We start from the raw sequence: 17,933 nt of genomic DNA on the forward strand, positions 1-17,933 counted from the left end.
AGACATGAGACACAGGCTGCGTAAAATCGATTTGATCAGCTAACACAGAAAAACTGTAAAAGAGAAAACACAACACAAGGACTGGTGAAAGACATAAGCAGGATGTGGGCTGGTGGAATTTGAGATACTGTGGTCACATGTCTCAAATGGGGTCATGTACATGCTCTCTGCTGAAGGAAGAGAAAGTACCTGCTATTCTGCCCACAACACACAGACATAATCTGTAGCTACTTGCCAGGTTAAACTCTTTAGGGACAGTTTCACACGGACACAGATTAAGCCTAGTCCTAGGACTAAAAAGTTAATTGGAGAATTTCTAGATATGTTTTTTAGTCCAGGACTAAACTAGACTAGGCTTAATCCAAGTCTGGGAAACCGGCTATTATCACCCATTTTCTGGATCATAGTAATGAAAGAGTAAAGTCAACTGCTCTGCACAGTAAAATACAGTATACATGCAGAGATACAGTAAGCCTATCTATGACCTGAATACTCTCACTATTCAGACTGTGCAAATGTGTGAAAAACACTTGGTTCTCCTTTAAGACAATTAGAAGATAGAATCAAAACATCATGGGCAAGATCGTTAACGAATGTACACAGAAAGGGAAAGAGTGTGTGTGTGCGCATGTGTTGTGCGTGCATGTGGTGTATGAGTGCACATGTGTGTTTGTGGACATGCAGAGGCACGCAGAGCGAGGCTGAGCAAGCACATCCCTCCCACACTCTGCGAGGGATTGGAATGTGCTGTTTACCTGAAGCTTCAGCATACCAGGCGAAAGAGAACAAAACAAGAGACACCACGAGGTTAACTCCCCTCGCAAAGTGCTGCTCCGCACTAGTTATCTGATAATGACTCACTGTATTGCTTGATTGTTGATAGCGTTGCAAAACACGCCAGTCAACTGTAATGCAACTGCATTTCAATGGCCTTTTCCATTAATTTGGGGTTGTCACATACCGGTAGCTGGATCTCCATAATAGAGGTCTTAGAAAATAGAGATATCCTGAAAATACACCACATTAAAGATCTCTAGATGTCTGACAAACTTTGATTTTGGAGTAAACTACCCCTTTAAAGTCATACTCCAGTCTCTTTTTCAGCTCATTTATCACCTGATTTACTTAAAGAAAGGCCCGTCTCAATAGGTGGTCCAGGTATCCTCATGACATAGCAAAAAGTGGATGACATCACGAATACCCATGAGATCAACTCCTTGAAGTTTGCAGCTGTGTCAAAAAAAAACATATTTTCTTTACCCTTTAGTGTGCCTACTTTACTGTATTTATAAATGGGATATCGCTTTTCAACAGTAAAACTTCAATGGACATCTTTAAGCTCTAAACAGCATTGCATGTGCCAGTGAGTTCCATTACCACTAAAGGTGCACTCTAACGATTCAGCTGCAATGCCTTGCAGGGAAATGCCCTTCTCACTATACCTTAACACGGTCCCTCTACCCTAGGCTAATAATAGCATCAATCATGGCCTGTTGAGCTCTGCTGGTTGTGGCAATACGGAGCATGGATGTCCCCACCGTCTCACCATGGGTTAGGGTTGCGCTATCTCAGTGTCAACTTGTTGACATGGACTTGGCAAAGGAACAGAATGACGATATATCACAGATTGGCCCTCTTAGTGGTAGAGAGAAGCTTTAATGAAAGGAATAAAGAGGATACAGAGCATGGAGGGTTTTGGCTGGACGTCAGAGAAACAGACCTGGGAGTCCCATGCCTCTGTTCTGTACAAGTGTAATTGAAGGAGGTATAGGTCTTGAAGGAGCCATTTGAGGAAACAAGTAGACAGACAAAAATGGTTTTCATTAAAAAAGGGGTAGACTATACTTTCATTTGCTTGAATGATTGCATTACATTACAGAAGGTGTTTCAGGACGCAGAAGGACACAGATTTGTCCAGGTGGATGCTGCTAAGATGCAGCTGCTGAGTCTTTGTTCTGTATGGAAGGACATCAGAAAAGAAAAACTTGAATCCTCCCAAAGGATGGAAGAAAACCAATAACTTTAGCCACACACTACTGACCTTGGCTTGTTCCGAGTATCGTACTGTGTTATGGCTAAATATTAAATTTCTGAATATTGTTGTTTTGTTTCTCTATGTTCTCATCCAAAATCATTTAAATGGCTATGGCCTGCTTTGTTGTCATGGATATTGCATAGGCTCTCTGATACCAATGGCTGTAAACTGCTTTTGAGTTTGGTTGGATAAGATGGAGTGTGCTAAGATGGAGTGTGCAATGTAACAACCCTTCAAAAGACAATGGCACATCAATCTTCAGAGGTCTGCCCTTCAAAGTACAGTCACGATTCTGTCGATATCATTGTACTTCCAGTCATTTCCTATTAAAGATGACATGTAATGTTCCTTTAGCTTAGTCCTACATCCATTACATAACATTCATAACCCTACAGCAATGTGAAATGTCCAGATCCACCACAAAAGGTGCAGTATGTACAATATGCCAATGAGTTCAAATGACTACGCAATACACAGCACTATAGATTATATATAATGTAGTGCCCTGATAGGTCTATGCCTTATAGGTAGCAATAACGTCAGCATTAACTTCTTCATTCATAAGCATTAGAGTTCAGTGATCTGCTGCTCTTGTGGAAGTACACTGCCATCAAGTCCTATCGAGGGCCACATGCACACACATAGGAAGTGCTGACAGCTGGTAGGGCTTCAACAAAGTGTCTCATGCGTTAGCTGCCCCAGGCCGTTCCCATGGCAGACTGTTTAGAGCATACAGTAATTGGTTGAATCCAGGAAGTTTAAAGGTCATCATGAGAACTGGGGGACAAGGGCTTCATCGGATCAGTGATTCTTCCATAAAGAACATAACCTTTGATGTTGAAAATATAGTAAGTAAGATACTGGATCAGTACAACATTGTAATATAATAACCTAGAAATAAAGTACATTTGTTAATAGATATCCGAAAATGAGGAAACATGAGAAACAGAGAAAAGGGAAAGTGTGAAACCGGGTTTTACCTCATATGCCCCGTTTACTACAACGAGGTATTTGATTAGAAATATATTTAATATTTACTGACACCTTTGTAAGAGTGAAACACTAATATCCTCTTTGTTTGTTGAAATAATAAGAGCATGCAGTCTCAGGGTAGCAAGCCCATGCCAGAGGAAGTTGTGAGGAAGCGATAGCTGTAAAACGAACAAACAGAGGAAGTCTAACGCAGACCCTCCCACAGTTAGGGTCCATCCGGACTGGAAACACTGTCGAATGGCTTGTTCTGTGCTGTGGGTGAAACAGGAAGTGTTTTGTAGGCCGGGAGTCTTGTGGGAGTCAGGTGACACGCCACACTGAATTAGCGGGTGAAAAAAGGGTCAGCCTCAGCAAGAAGACCACATATGCTTCCTTATCAGCATAAACTGATTACAGGACATAAACATTATAATCCAACTGTGGCTTGATAGCTTTCACGAGAACCTGATAAATCCTAGATTTAGATTTGTTTATTACACTTAGATTACCTCTCTTACTCTGTGAGATAAACTAAAGTAGGAGGAAACCTGTGTTAATCACCAGTGGCTATGTTCATAAAACAGCAGAGGTCACGGTTTTCCGTTTGGTTTTAAACCAATTACAAAACCGAGTCTATCAGATTAAAAAGACATTGGCTGAGCCAAATATAACCAACAAGAGATACGTTTTTGTCAGCCACACAAAACTTCACTTCAGATTGATCTTTTTTGAAGCCATGACATAAGACAGCAAAACTTGAAGTTGATATGGAAATGAGACTGATGCATCTTGACAAGCAAGTAGCTCTCTGTAAACATTTAGATTTTATTCACTATATAAAGACATAATACCCACCAGGTTCTCTCCTCACAGTTAGACAGAGGATCAAACAATTAACGGCACAATATTGACTGGTGTCATTTGGAGCTGTTGCTCTGGGGCCATATGGGGATAACTCTGATGTGGCCAAAGTGGAAGACTTCATATTTCAAGCGCCGTGCTAGACATTTGAGTCAGCCTGTGGCCTGAAATGTGGGATGTAGGGCTCATAAGAGGTCAGGAGTTCTAGTGCAGAGTAACGGCTCTCGGTTACCCTGTACTACTCCCTTTCCATAGGTATGGCTGAAAGCTGAATTCATAGTTCACAGCCACAGAACTGCAATAGTATGTCAGTCCTTTAGGACATAAATAATATCCTCATTAAATTGATTCTTACGAGGCTCGGACTAGGGTATTAATTGTCCGGCGGACGATCACGGCTGTTTTACCTATTCCTGCCGCTAGATTAGGGAAGAACAGATTCATCAACAGACCAGAGAAGCATGAATCTACACTATGGCGTCAGTAAACGTAGGTTTAGGCACACTTCATAGGGATCACCTTGCTGTAATACTCCTGTTGTCCTCTTCCTCTCTCCTTCTGCTCAGCTCTCCCCCAGTCTGGAGTGACACCATGGGAAGTTGTGACATGTGCACCCTCTTCATTCTCATTGGTCCAATCCTCTTTTTTACTTACTGCGTTCTAATCTTTCCGACTCTGGATTAAAGCAAAGTCTAGCACTGGTCCTATAAGTACCTCTTCCATCCTCTACTTTCACCTGGCTCGTTTTGGCAGTGTGGCGGAAACCTGCGCCATGCGGTGTCACCTGAAGGACGGGGTCAGAACTTGGTGACCTGGGGGTGATGACGTAGAATGAGAAGGATAAAATCGGATAAGCCCATCCGGTTATCCCGCATGCTACCAGGACCGGCTTAGCCTCCAATTGGGTCAGTGCCAGCGCTTGGATAATTGCGGTGCCCTGATTGGATGACCAGCGGTGGCTCAAAGAGGGTGGTTTTATTAGATGGCCACCTGTGAAAAGAGCCTCTCAGAGCCAGAGAATGAGCTGCGAGACTAGCTGCAGCACGTGTGAGTCTGTGCACTTGACCTGACTGAGAAATCTTGGAAAGTACAGGCACTGGGGAATATAGGTGCTAATATTACACTAACACACCATTCTTTGACATATCAAAACTCTACTATGGACCTTATGGTTGAAAATATGGGCAAACATACTGGTTAGTGTGTTCTGCATGTACACTAATGACGAGCAGCTACTCAGTCCTTCAGTTCATCAACCTAAAGGACCATTACCTCACTTCAAGTCAGTCAATCTCCACTGTTTTTACCATGGTAACAAACCGCACCTACCTTGGTCAAAGCTAGTCTCTCAACACAGTGGATATAGATGAGGGTATTCAAGGCAACAATCTTATTGATTAGTGATGAGCTCCTCCAAGCGTGACAGGTGCTTGGGAACCTAACCCGCTTGTGTTACTCAGCAAAACTCAGCTGGGTCAGCCAGGCAGAAAGCTAAACCCCTGACAGGCAAACATTGCAGAACTAGCCTAGAACCAAAAGGTTACTTTGGTAACCAAGATACACACCGGATTCAACCTTAATCAGGGCTGCATCAATTTCCATTTCAAATAAGTAATGCAAATGTAAAAATATTCTGTTACTGGAAATGCCTAACTTTATTTCCCTGGTAATTACATTTAGTTTTTTGGGGTGTCATTGTAAACACAATGAGGTATCGTCTACTACCAGGACCAACCAATTGTGTTGAAATAGTTGAAGTAGCTAATTACACTAAAGTAATGTAGGCCTAATGATCGCGGTTTGATATATAAACACTAAGCATGTGATTAGGCCAATAGATATACCATACATTCAAACAACTCTTGCCCTGGCACGGTGTCGTCTCAGTTTCTGTCATGACTACAATGCGTTGCCTTAGAGGTACACAAACAGCGTGTCTTTTCATGTTGTCCAAGATTTCATGTAGGTCTTTCGTATGGCTTCAGCTTCAAACAAACTAGCAAGCAAAAAAACGAATAAACACACATACATTGGATTGCCCTTGACAGTCTGTGCCCACTGTTTAACTCTATACCATAGAGACAGACACTCTAACCACCATAAAGTTGAAGGTAGCTTATGTACAAATGCGCACACTGCCACACACAAACATATGGTGGAAGGCCCTGCTGAATGAAGGGCCTGGAAGAAACACGAAGGACACAATAACAAACATCTTTAATGTAACAAAATGTACCATTCAAGTGAACCTCACAACTACCGTTAAGAGCTGGATGCTCCTTCGTCCTTGTACAGCTGTATCTACAGACATTGTACTGAATGCAATCCATTTCTTTTGATAACATATGATGGTTATTACGTCAAATAAAGACAGAGCAACGTGTGTTGCGTAACCCCACAGTTTCCATGGTTGGCAGGTGAAAGTGAGATAAACAGTTCATAGGAGAGGAGCTTGTTGTTTAACATAGTTCAGAAGAGTATACTGCCGCTGTGAGGATGGTGGGGCCATATCCTCGGGAAACCACAATGACAACAAAAAGAAACAGTCAGATGCTTCGCACTATCACACTCCAGCTTGTGCCACTTTCCAGTGCTTGTCCCTATACACAACTCTGAGGTGCGAGTCTATTTTTCTAAGAGTTCCTTTTCTCTGTAGAGACCCATCCACCCAAAGGTTTCAGTAGAGGACACAGTACATCACCTTCTGGTTATGTTCTCTCCCACCATTAACAGAAGGCTAACCGCAATACCACTTTCACACTTACAGTCAACGTGATCTTGCTGACAAAATGGCCAGCATGGTAGGGGACATAAGAGGTCAACAGGGACTAACTTATACACTGTTCAAACACAAGGTCATAGACAAAGAAATAAGTGTGCCCCATTGTAAAAACTGTCTTGTGTAGGTGCCAGCACTATGGCCACAGGCCACTCCATAAGGCTGATATTCTTGCAGGCAGTTAAAATGTAGGGGCTGTCAAGAGCTGTAAATTGTCACCTGCTTGGCCGGCCCTGACCAGACAGTAGAATCCTCTCTGGTTACATCCCATGGTCTTGATTCATGGGGGAGCAGCATGGCTCGATTCCAGTGGGATACCCATGGAAGGTGTGTGGTGAACAAGTCCAGGGCCATGTTCATTGGGGACATGCAACAGTAAATATTTTGCAACTGAAAACTAAAATGACTTGCTCTCGACCAAGGTATTCTCTCCCTATTTCAGGATGTTTTCTTCTGTTTGGTGCCAAATGAACACAACCTTGTTTTGAAGGAGTATTCTGTGATTTTGTTGACCAACTCTTCAGAATCAGTCAAGAAGCTGTTTGTTTACATGTCCTCGTCTATGTAGGTTAAATCTTTTAACTGACTTGGCTAGTTAAATAAAGTACATATTTGCACTTGGTCTTTACCAAATAGGGCTATGTTCTGTATACCACCCCTACCTTGTCACAACACAACTGATTGGCTCAAACGCATTAAGAAGGAAAGAAATTCCACAAATTAACTTTCAACAAGGCACACCTGTTAAATGAAATGCATTCCAGGTGACTACCTCATGAAGTTGGTTGAGAGAATGCCAAGAGTGTGCGAACCTGTCATCAAGGCAAAGAGTGGCTACTTTGAAATATAAAATATATTTGGATTTGTTTAACACTTTTTTGTTTACTACATGATTTCAATGTGTTATTTCATAGTTTTGATGTCTTCACTATTATTCTAAAATGTAGAAAATAGTAAAAATTAAGAAAAACCCTTGAATGAGTAGGTTGTCCAAACTTTCGACTGGTACTGTACATGAGTCCAACATGAGAACCGTTTAATCCCCAGCAGTATTATAATTGCACTACCAACTACCAACCACTACCAACTCAGTGGAGATCAGTTGTGATCATAGGAGGAGTTTTACGTAAGAATAACATGCATGTTGTTTTAGAAATACCCATGCCGCATAGTGTACAGAACAAAACTGTGTGTGGGCCACGCATGTACAGTATACCGTCTTCCCTCAGGAAGAAAAACACATTGCAGGAGTCATCCGGCAAGAAGAGCAAGTGAGATATGCAGGTTTGTAAACAGAACTCATGGTGGTGTGACCGACCGGCAGAGGAGCATCGTCGCCTCCACTCCTTCTGTATATGACAGTGGGAGGGGCTGCCACCATGAATAGAAAGGCCCACAGAGCTTTGATTTTGTTCACCAATGGCTGTGGCTCAGATACTGAACTCATGAATGACAAGAAGACTCAAGCTCTATGAGTTGAGTTGACAACAACAGGAGGGGACATCTTTGCCAGGGGTTAGATCTGCGTATGCAAAGGAGAACATTTGCTACATGCTTTTGTGAAACTCATCCTACACTAAACACAAATATAAACTCAATATGCAACAATTTCAAAGATTTAACTTTAAAAAATATTTTTACTTTATTTTCCCCTAAGCCTACCACCCCTCCCCTAATTGGAGTTTACTCCAAAGATTTTACTTTGTTAGTTAATATAAGGAAATCAGTCAATTGATAAATTAATTAGGCCCTAATCTATGGATTTCACATGACTGTGTATACAAATATACATCTGTAGGTCACAGTCAGATACCTTAAAAAGTAGGGGTGTGTATCAGAAAACCAGTCCGTATCTGGTGTGACCAGATACTGGCCTTTGCATAGAGTTGATCAGGCTGTTGATTGTGTCCTGTGGAATGTTGTCCCACTCCTTTCAATGGCTGTGCGAAGTTTCTGGATATTGGTGGGAACTGGAACACGCCATCGTACACATGAGGTGATGGCGGAGGAGGAATGGCAAGGATGGGCCTCAGGATTTCGTCACGGTATCTCTGTGTATTAAAATTGCAATTGTGTTCGTTATCCATAGCTTATGCTTGCCCATACCATAACCCCACCGCCACCATGGGGCACTCTCTGTTCACAACATTGACATCAGAAAACCGCTCGCCCACGCAACGCCATCTGCCTGGTACAGTTGAAGAACACACTTCTCCAGCGTGCCAGTGGCTATTGAAGGTGAGCATTAAACCACTGATGTCGGTTATGTTTATATTTTTGTTCGGTACATAATATTACTCACTTTTCAGAAGATGTGACACTAAATAACTTGAACTGAAAGCAATAAAGACTGCAGCAACTATTCCTTTGGAGGAACTGTACTCCTTACCTCAGGCTAAACCACAAAACCATAGGCAATACAATGTAAGGCAAACAAAGTTGACCTGATATGAAGCAACGTGTTCAACTGGTTAGTTCACACACATATCTGAGGAAGTTGTGCTGTTTACATGTCTTTCCCTTGCCTTTAGATAGAGTAGGCCTACTGTAAACGTTTAATTCCACACCCAAAACATTTGCAATACAATGGTATGCACTAGCTCATCTGACTCTGGAGAAGTAGATTAAGGGCCTCATTGCCAAAATCCCAAAGTATCCATTTAAAAAGTAGCCAGGGGCTATGCAGAGTGGGCTTACACACACAAGCAGTTGATTTGTTGCGCACAGCCTATGCTGACTACACAGTCTTCTGTTCCTAAAAAGGAACTAACCACAGGACTAGGTCCCGACACAGTAGCAATGGGTATCATTTCCCTTAGCAACTAGATGAAAACATACACTGAGTATACAAAACATTAAGACAGACTGACCAGGTGAAATGATGATCCCTTATTAATGTCACTTGTTAAATCCACTTCAAATCAGTGTAGATCAAGGGGAGGAGACAAGTTAAAGAAGGATTTTTAAGCCTTGAGACAGGGATTGTGTATGTGTGCAATGGGCAAAAAAAAAAAAGGAAGTGCCTTTGAACGGGCTAGCGTAGTAGGTGCCAGGCGTAACGGTTTGCGTCAAGAACTGCAACGCTGCTGGGTTTTTCACACACGCTGTTCAAGGAAATGGAGGATCACTCCCTTTAACAGGTAGTATAAAAAAAACATTCTGGGAGCTCACCACTATAAATTACCAGGAATTCAGCTCAAAAAATACTTTTAACATGTCATGAGTTTACACACGTTCACACCCAATTCCATCCCTGCTCCTTTTAAATTGGCAATGGTGAATAACTTTTTTAACTGCATAACCTACCAACTACACACAGTGAAGATACACCACACCTGATGTACCTTGGAATAATATGCCATCTGCTGGTTGGTTGATACAAACAAATATTTACTCTGGTTCTTTAAAATGTATTTAGACTCAAATTCAACACTTTCAAATTGTCAATTTGCATAACATAATTTGACATTACAGGAAAAAAATATTTAAAAAGAATACACACCATTTTTTTTGATTGCAACTATTGTTTTCAATGTCTTAGCCAACATTTGATTGTCGTATACACTTTAAAAAAATACTTACACCAAGGAATTACAAAAGCTAAAATACCTCTCTAAAACATGTCTTTACTTTAAAAACCACAGACTACTGCAATTGTACATGTGTTAATTAAAACCATAAAATCTATTAAAGTTATAAAAGGCATCAATAGCCTGTAAATACATCAGCTCCCATTACTACCTCAACATAGCTGAAGAAAGGGGAACAGTCAGTATGACTAGTTAGTATCTTTGGCACTTTAAATCACCACACACAATAAGAAAATGTCTGAGTATTCTCTCTAGATGTCTACATTGAGCCACTGTTTCCACCAGCAGTCACCATCTTCCATGTCTTGGATCTAGGTTATCAGATAGCAGCATATTGTTCTTTCCATGTTTTAGACTATACCGGTCAATGTCTTTGTTCCCATGGCCAATGACTCCACAAGTAATTAGAATACTGTAACTATGTCCGCAGGGAGGATAACTCAAAGCCTTTTCTTTTTGTCTATTCAGTGTTATCAGCACTCTTACGGTCTCTCAGTAGGTGGCTTCGTCCATGTTGTCGTCACTGTCCCCTCCAAACTCCTCTCCATTGTCAAAGTAAGACATGATGTAGTCGGTATCCTGGAACACAGATGATGATGATCATTGAGCTATGCGAGGAGGAATGATAGCCTACCAAGTGAACAATGGCTCCCCGGTCCACTGGCTTGTCAACATCTTTTTCAGTGTCGCTTCTCTTCATTTTTCCACTTGTCTGTGCCTCCTTAGTATAGTAGCTAGCTAGTTTGATTTGCGCTGTTTTTAGCATGTTTGACATAGCTATTCAACCATACATTAGAGGAAGAAGGCATCTTACTTCATCTAAATATTACTCCTTTGTGAACTTGTATGACGTTTCTGTCAGTATTCTTTTGGGGAGATTAATCTAGCAAAACATCATAGAACACTTATGGCCTGCATAAATACAGATGTGTCTGTCACAAACTCAATGGCACGGGAAACTTTGAAGGCCGGACCCAGTTGATAGAATGTGGCAAGTTCGCTAGCTAGAGCGCTAGCTCAAGGTAGACAGGAAGAGCGGACAGAAGATTAAAAAGGACAACCTGAACCAATCTCCATGCATAGCCATGGTGACTTATAGAAGATATGCATTTCATCAGGGTATTAGCTGTTGGCCAATGTGCCCGGCAATATCTTTATTTTCGTCTTTTATTGACCAAAAGATGGCTGTTACCAGCTAACAAACTTCTGATTAGAAGGTGAGGATTTTACGGAGCCTAAACACACCTTAGACACCATTTATGCACCTTTTTTATTTTGTAAATAGCTTTTGAGTAGCTATTACGATAAATTAGCGTTGTTAGCATTAGTTTTACTCGCCGACCATTATCTTCACTGGCATTTCACTTTTTTTTTATGACTAAATCCCTAACCATAACAATCAGGTTCAAAGCAGAACAAGGTACAAAATGTGACGGGCCTCATCAGTCGCCATTACCCCTTACCTCTTCAAAGTCTTCCTCATAGTCCTCTTCATCTGCCTGTTCTTCTTCCTCGTTCGTCTTCTTTTTCTCCTCGTCCTGCTCTTCCTCAGAGTTCACCGCCTCTTCTTTCTTTTCGAGAGTCTGAAGAGTGTGTTTCCAAGAAACATCAAAAACAGGGCAGGGTACATGCAAATTAGCCCCTAATTAGGACTAACTAAAAGGTTTGCATTTCTGATCTCTAGTCTCCTTTCGAAGAAAGGTTAGTCGTTTCTGTAATATCCTACCTCTAGCTTGATGAGAATCTCCTCTTTTCCTACAAGAGGTTTCTTTGTCCGTTTAACTTGAGGTGTAGGTCCTAGGAAAGAAGAATGGAACATGAAGGTTAGACCAAAAGTAAGTAAATAAAAATAGCAACAAATGGCGAAGGACAGAAGCATGGCCGTAACTAAACTCAGCAAAAAAAGAAACGTCCCTTTTCAAAGATAATTCGTAAAAATCCAAATAACTTCACAGATCTTCATTGTAAAGGGTTTAAACATTGTGTCCCATGCTTGTTCAATGAACCATAAACAATTAATGAACATGCACCTGTGGAACGGTCGTTAAGACACTTACAGCTTACAGACGGTAGGCAATTAAGGTCAGTTATGAAAACTTAGGACACACTAAAGAGGCCTTTCTACTGACTCTGAAAAACACCAAAAGAAAGATGCCCGGGTCCCTGCTCATCTGCGTGAACGTGCTATAGGCATGCTGCAAGGAGGCATGAGGACTGCAGATGTGGCCAGGGCAATAAATTGCAATGTCCGTACTGTGAGACGCCTAAGACAGCGCTACAGGGAGACAGGATGGACAGTTGATCGTCCTCGCAGTGGCAGACCACGTGTAACAACACCTGCACAGGATCGGTACATCCAAATTTGAGACCTTTGGTTCCAACCTCCGTTTCTTTGTGAGACGCAGAGTAGGTAAACGGATGATCTCCGCATCTGTGGTTCCCAACGTGAAGCATGGAGGTGGTGGTGTGATGGTGCATTGCTGGTTACACTGTTGGTGATTTCTTTAGAATTCAAGGCAGACTTAACTAGCATGGCTACCACAGCATTCTGCAGCGATACGCCATCCCATCTGGTTTGCGCTTAGTGGGACTATAATTTGCTGGACAATGACCCAAAACACACCTCCAGGCTATGTAAGGGCTATTTGACCAAGAAGGAGAGTGATGGAGTGATGCATCCGATGACCTGGCCTCCACAATCACCTGACCACAACCCAATTGAGATGGTTTGGGATGAGTTGGACCGCAGAGTGAAGGAAAAGCAGCCAACAAGTATTCAGCATATGTGGGAACTCCTTCAAGACTGTTGGAAAAGCATTCCTCATGAAGCTGGTTGAGAGAATGCCAAGAGTGTGCAAAGCTGTCATCAAGGCAAAGGGTGGCTACTTTGAAGAATCTCAAATATATTTTGATTTGTTTAACACTTTTTTGGTTACTACATGATTCCATGTGTTATTCTACGATGTAGAAAATAGCAAAAATAAAGAAAACCCCTTGAATGAGTAGGTGTGTCCAAACTTTTGACTGGTACTGTATGTGTTTGTATATATACATACACACATATATATATATATACACATATATATACATTGTACACAAAGAAAATCAATTACGGGTCAACATCTAAATATTGCTCCCAGCGTTGATCAAAGCTCAGAACAGTTATATTTTTGATCTGACAGAGTTCTAATTGCGCCTGCCTCTTTGCGAATGAGTGGAATCGTGAACAGTTGTTTGTTGGTTTTGTTCGCCTGCGTTCCCCAGATTTGCCTTTTTAGCAGCATTTTCACCACTCTCTCAAAAGGCTAACTCCAGCCTCTCGCGCCACAGGCCGGCTCAAGTAGGCAACAAGAGCTGCTGCTGACAGTGTGTCTGCGCGATACCAGACAAAAAGCAATTTTAAAAACGTCCCGCGACTCCTGCCGTGTCTACAGACATCCCCCAAACAAACAGAAACTGACTCACAACTGGTAAATAGTCGCTTATGTCAGTCAGGTGGCTAGATGCCCGTAGGACTTCTATTGTAGTAATGTTGAAGGGCTCTGGCTAGTATTACTTAGCCAGTTAGAAGGATGAAGTAAGAAGCTAACGTTAAAACGGAGCCTACCTCAGCAGGAGCAATACATATGTCAATAAGTTCTCATAATAACTTTGCATTACAGAGAGTAGGCAACCTGAGATAGACAGTGATGTGGGCATGTGGCGCTCAGTGGTGAGGCTGAGGCAGGCTGCAATGCATGCAGGAAGAAGCAGAGGAGACAGAGAGAGCGAGGAAGCAAGCAGAGAGAGAGGTTAGTACAGTGGTTCCCAAACGTTGGGTCAAGAAATTCTGTACTAATCTTATCAAACAAGTTATGAACATTAAAAAAATATGATTTGTTTCAATATGAACATCTCCACATGGCCTACCTGCCCTATAGGCCGACATTAAAATGCAAATAATACTGTTCTAAACATACGTTTTTGTTTCGTCGTTGATGGTACGTGTCAGTGTGAATAGTTTCTCATATTTCCCCCCTTTCAGGGGTATAACATTACAACTATATAACTAATAGGCTATGAATGGGTGATAATGGCTAGGGTAATTTTTGCTGTTCTCCAAATAGCATTCAAAAAAAAAAAGTATTAAAATGCAATAAATGAGTTTCAACTTAAAAATAATAAATTCTTACAGACCTCACTTAAACTCAAAACCTGGTTAGGGACTTGACAGAAGGAGGTTGGAATCAGTTCAATAATGGCATATGTTTCACAAGGAATTCAAAGGCCAAAGTAAGTAGCTAAGCAAATAAGTAAATTAAATTTCACTGAGTATCTGAGAAATAAATCTCAATTGAAAACAATACATGGCTTACACAAAGTTTGAATTCCACACACAAGTCCTTGAGATAAAGCACTCACTTTTACCCCGATTTTCTCTCACTTTAATGCAAAGCTCTTTAGGCAATCTGCTCCAGTCTGAAACAGAACCATAAAAAAAGAGAAACACGTTACCATAGAAAATACGCATTGCATAAAACACACCAGAAATGCATCACATTCAAAGTATGAGGAATAATGACACCACAGCACAAGATTAAAAATCAGATTAGTTCAGACAAGAAATTGACTGTCTGGCACCATCAGCTGGACATATAACAAAACTGCATCAAAAGAAAATACCAGAAACAGGACCGACAGTCTGGCTAGGCTAGGGGTGCCAGTGAAGAATACTAGCAGTAGGAAAGTGGTACAGGGAACAAAAGAGTTCATAAAAGAGACAACTGTTCTGTGATCAGTTGAGTGCGGATTCTAACAGCCTGTATTTCCACAAACCAGCCCCAGCCAATCATCCCTCACCTGGGCTCCACTCGATGGTGCTGTCCTTGGGCTCTCCGCTCTGGTACTTATCAGAGTAGCGATCGACATCTACATGGGAAACAGCAGCAAGATTATAACTAACAATTTCCTATTCATATAATACCAACCAGGGAAAACATGTAGAACACAATTACAAAACCTTCTATACCATACCATTTGTCTGACATAACTGGGTACTTTTTTACAAGCATTCAACAATACGATTATAGTGAATGCTCTAATAGAAAAGTTTGATTTAAATATTTACATGCTTTGCCCTTACAATCCGGTTTACATGGACAGCTGTTAATCGGGCTACCAATTACAGCAATTATATAATCTTTGGGAAGCCTATTTAATTATGACAAGAGAAACTATTTCACTTCATTCACACCAACAAATGACGTAACAAATGCTTGCAACATTCTTTAAAAGTTTACCAATAATATTAACCACACAACTTTGGAAGCTAGCTCAATCAGAGTTAATAACATTCTATGATTTCTCCACCCCTTAAACTGAGACTCTGCGATATGATGTTGCCACGAGCAGCACCGCAGGTGAGACGATGTACTCACCGAATATCATAGAGTATCTGTGCATGTGCACTTCAATTGCTACAACATGATAACTATCGGACCAAAAAGGCAGAACAGTTTAGCCTCATGCTTAGTTGTTGCTGAAATCATCATGATATTGCCATTTACTCTACCTCTTTTGGGAGCAGCCCGTCTGATGTAGAAAGGCAGGGTCTTGGTGGCGGCCCTCAGCTCCTGTTTCAAAGCAAGCATGTACTCCACCTCCTCTCCTGTCTGCAGGGGCACAGGCTGGACTGGCATGGGCTGAGGTTAAGGAGAGGGAACAGATCAGGAGACTGGGTTGCTATTGTACCACAACACAAGCACTAAGCAAACATGTTACTACGTTTAAATTACTATACAGTATTTAATAATACTGCAAACCGTTTAAAGGATGGTAAGGCTATATAATGTGTCTAAACCAGACAGTGTCCATACAAATCATACTGTACATGTACCTCAGAGAGAAAAATGCCTTGAAGAGAAAAAGAAAACATGTACGCATTACGTTACTAGCAATATTAGATAAGAGCACTATAAGCAATTGTGGCAAGGTGAGTCCAGACTGTGTTACAAGCCCTGACTCCATGTGCACACTCACAGGGAAGAGGGGTGAGGGCTTAAAGGTGGTGGGGGGCAGGCTGTCCCCCCTTCCTATGCCCACATCCTCCAGGTTGAAGGTCATCTGTCCCCTTCCACGACCCCTGCCTCTTCCAGCCATGGGGATGAGTCTGTTGCTAAATGCTGAAAGAATCGTGGGAGAAAAAAAATCAGATAGATGTAGCCTAACAAATACACATAGCAGCCAGTATTGTGGATATCTAACTCGCATTTTGGAGTGGGCTCCCAACACTAGGCTCCCAATTTACCTTTGTTTACAGGTAACTAGTAACATTAACTAGCTAACTTTGGGTAGATACCGTTCGTTAGGTAGCTAGCACTCAATGACCGCATGGAAGTCCATACAGAATAAGAAAGCTAGCTAGCTATCGCATTTCACCCTGGCCCTACTGACTCTTCTGTATCGTCTTGGAATCTCGAAAGTTAATTTCACACATGATTACACCAAATCCTTAGCAAGCAAAATATATAGCTACAGTAGTTAGCTATGATACTTGAACTGCCGGCAAGTGACCTCTCCAGTGCAGCATTGTTTGCATAGCCAGCTAGCTATTATTGGCTGGCATTCAAGCAAGCTAACGTTATATTTGGCAGCTATTCTATGACATTATACTTTTTCACGTACCTACAATGTGTCAGTTGAGATCGTGAAATATAGAGCCAAGCCCTGAAACGTACAGTATAAAAACCAAGCCCAACAGAATCCAACCCAAATATATTGAATGGCTAGCTAACTTAGTAGTAACGTTAGAAATGCTGCAGTCTGCAGAGCCCAAACCAGATCCACTGGCTTGATAGCGATGTAGCCAACGTTAGTCTGACGATTAGGCTTGCAGGCTGAGCGTTCTAATACACTACAGTGCAGGCTATAATACGTATGTTGTTTTTCCTCTTGATACATACATAGCTTATTATACTGTATAATATGAAAAATTATTTCTGAGTAAGCCCACACGTGCACAGACTGCCGGATGTTTTCAACTGGAGTACACGTGTGTTCCGTCGGCATTGAATGTCTCAGGAAACATATTCTGTGCGCAATATTTCCACCCTACTGTCTGTACTGGTATAACGTTAGAATTTAACCTTTAATCTTTAACCTTTGAATTTAACCTTTAACCTGCAACGACCTGACAAGATCATGAAGGAACAATTGTCCAGACAGAGGGTTGAGTTTACGAATTGACGGTTTATTAACCCAACTTTACACAGGCTACTGTTTGGCTGTAGCCCACGCCAAATAAACGAAAGATACCCCACAAGCCAACCGTGACCTCTTGTGAAGCCCAGACGTAAGAGAGAGAACAACGGCTAAACCTGGCCTTAACTTCCAACGCTCCATCCCCCTGCCCAACCCCCCTCCACGCCACTCCGCCAAACACCAGGATGCCCAGCATCAGAACATTCCAGGCATCCCCGTGATTGGCAGATAGCAGGTTGATTGGCATGTCGGACCCCGCGAACACTGTTAAGTACAACACAACCCACTAATAGCCTACCACATAACACACCGCTGTCTGTGCGGGTTGCTACAATATTCTGTGCGCAATATTTCCACCCTACTGTCTGTACTGGTATAACGTTAGAATTTAACCTTTACTTTTTTATAGAATAATTGTTACTTTAATCTAGCATAATACAATTTCCCCACAAAAAAA

General features: G+C 41.7%; 1 protein-coding gene across 3 annotated transcripts; it reads right to left on the bottom strand.

The window, feature by feature from the left end:
- Window positions 1-10,020: 10,020 nt before the first annotated feature.
- LOC120027020 (DNA-directed RNA polymerase III subunit RPC7-like) lies at window positions 10,021-17,247 on the bottom strand. 3 transcript variants are annotated; one of them, XM_038971863.1, is made up of 8 exons: window positions 16,901-17,247; window positions 16,256-16,398; window positions 15,789-15,918; window positions 15,077-15,145; window positions 14,639-14,695; window positions 11,964-12,034; window positions 11,701-11,820; window positions 10,021-10,816 (listed from the first exon to the last, which is right to left on the bottom strand). In XM_038971863.1, exons 2-8 carry the CDS (start codon window positions 16,373-16,375, stop codon window positions 10,730-10,732), a joined length of 654 nt encoding a protein of 217 aa, XP_038827791.1. In that variant the 5' UTR covers window positions 16,376-16,398; window positions 16,901-17,247; the 3' UTR covers window positions 10,021-10,729. The 3 variants fall into 3 exon arrangements, with proteins under 3 accessions (XP_038827791.1, XP_038827789.1, XP_038827790.1); XM_038971861.1 differs by lacking the exon at window positions 16,901-17,247 and adding an exon at window positions 16,575-16,789; XM_038971862.1 differs by lacking the exon at window positions 16,901-17,247 and adding an exon at window positions 16,524-16,789.
- Between the last annotated feature and the right edge of the window lie 686 nt (window positions 17,248-17,933).

This window comes from Salvelinus namaycush, chromosome 32, assembly GCF_016432855.1.
Source record: "Salvelinus namaycush isolate Seneca chromosome 32, SaNama_1.0, whole genome shotgun sequence".
In the NCBI taxonomy this organism is placed as follows: domain Eukaryota; kingdom Metazoa; phylum Chordata; class Actinopteri; order Salmoniformes; family Salmonidae; genus Salvelinus; species Salvelinus namaycush.

Excerpts from the sequence above, each read along its gene's own strand:
- LOC120027020 (XM_038971861.1), bottom strand. The coding sequence starts at position 16,608 with ATGCGGTCATTGAGTGCTAGCTACCTAACGAACG. Across the intron at positions 12,035-14,638 it reads GAGAGAAAATCGGGGTAAAA|GACCTACACCTCAAGTTAAA; the intron begins GTGAGTGCTTTA and ends CTTCTTTCCTAG. Across the intron at positions 11,821-11,963 it reads AGATTCTCATCAAGCTAGAG|ACTCTCGAAAAGAAAGAAGA; the intron begins GTAGGATATTAC and ends CACACTCTTCAG.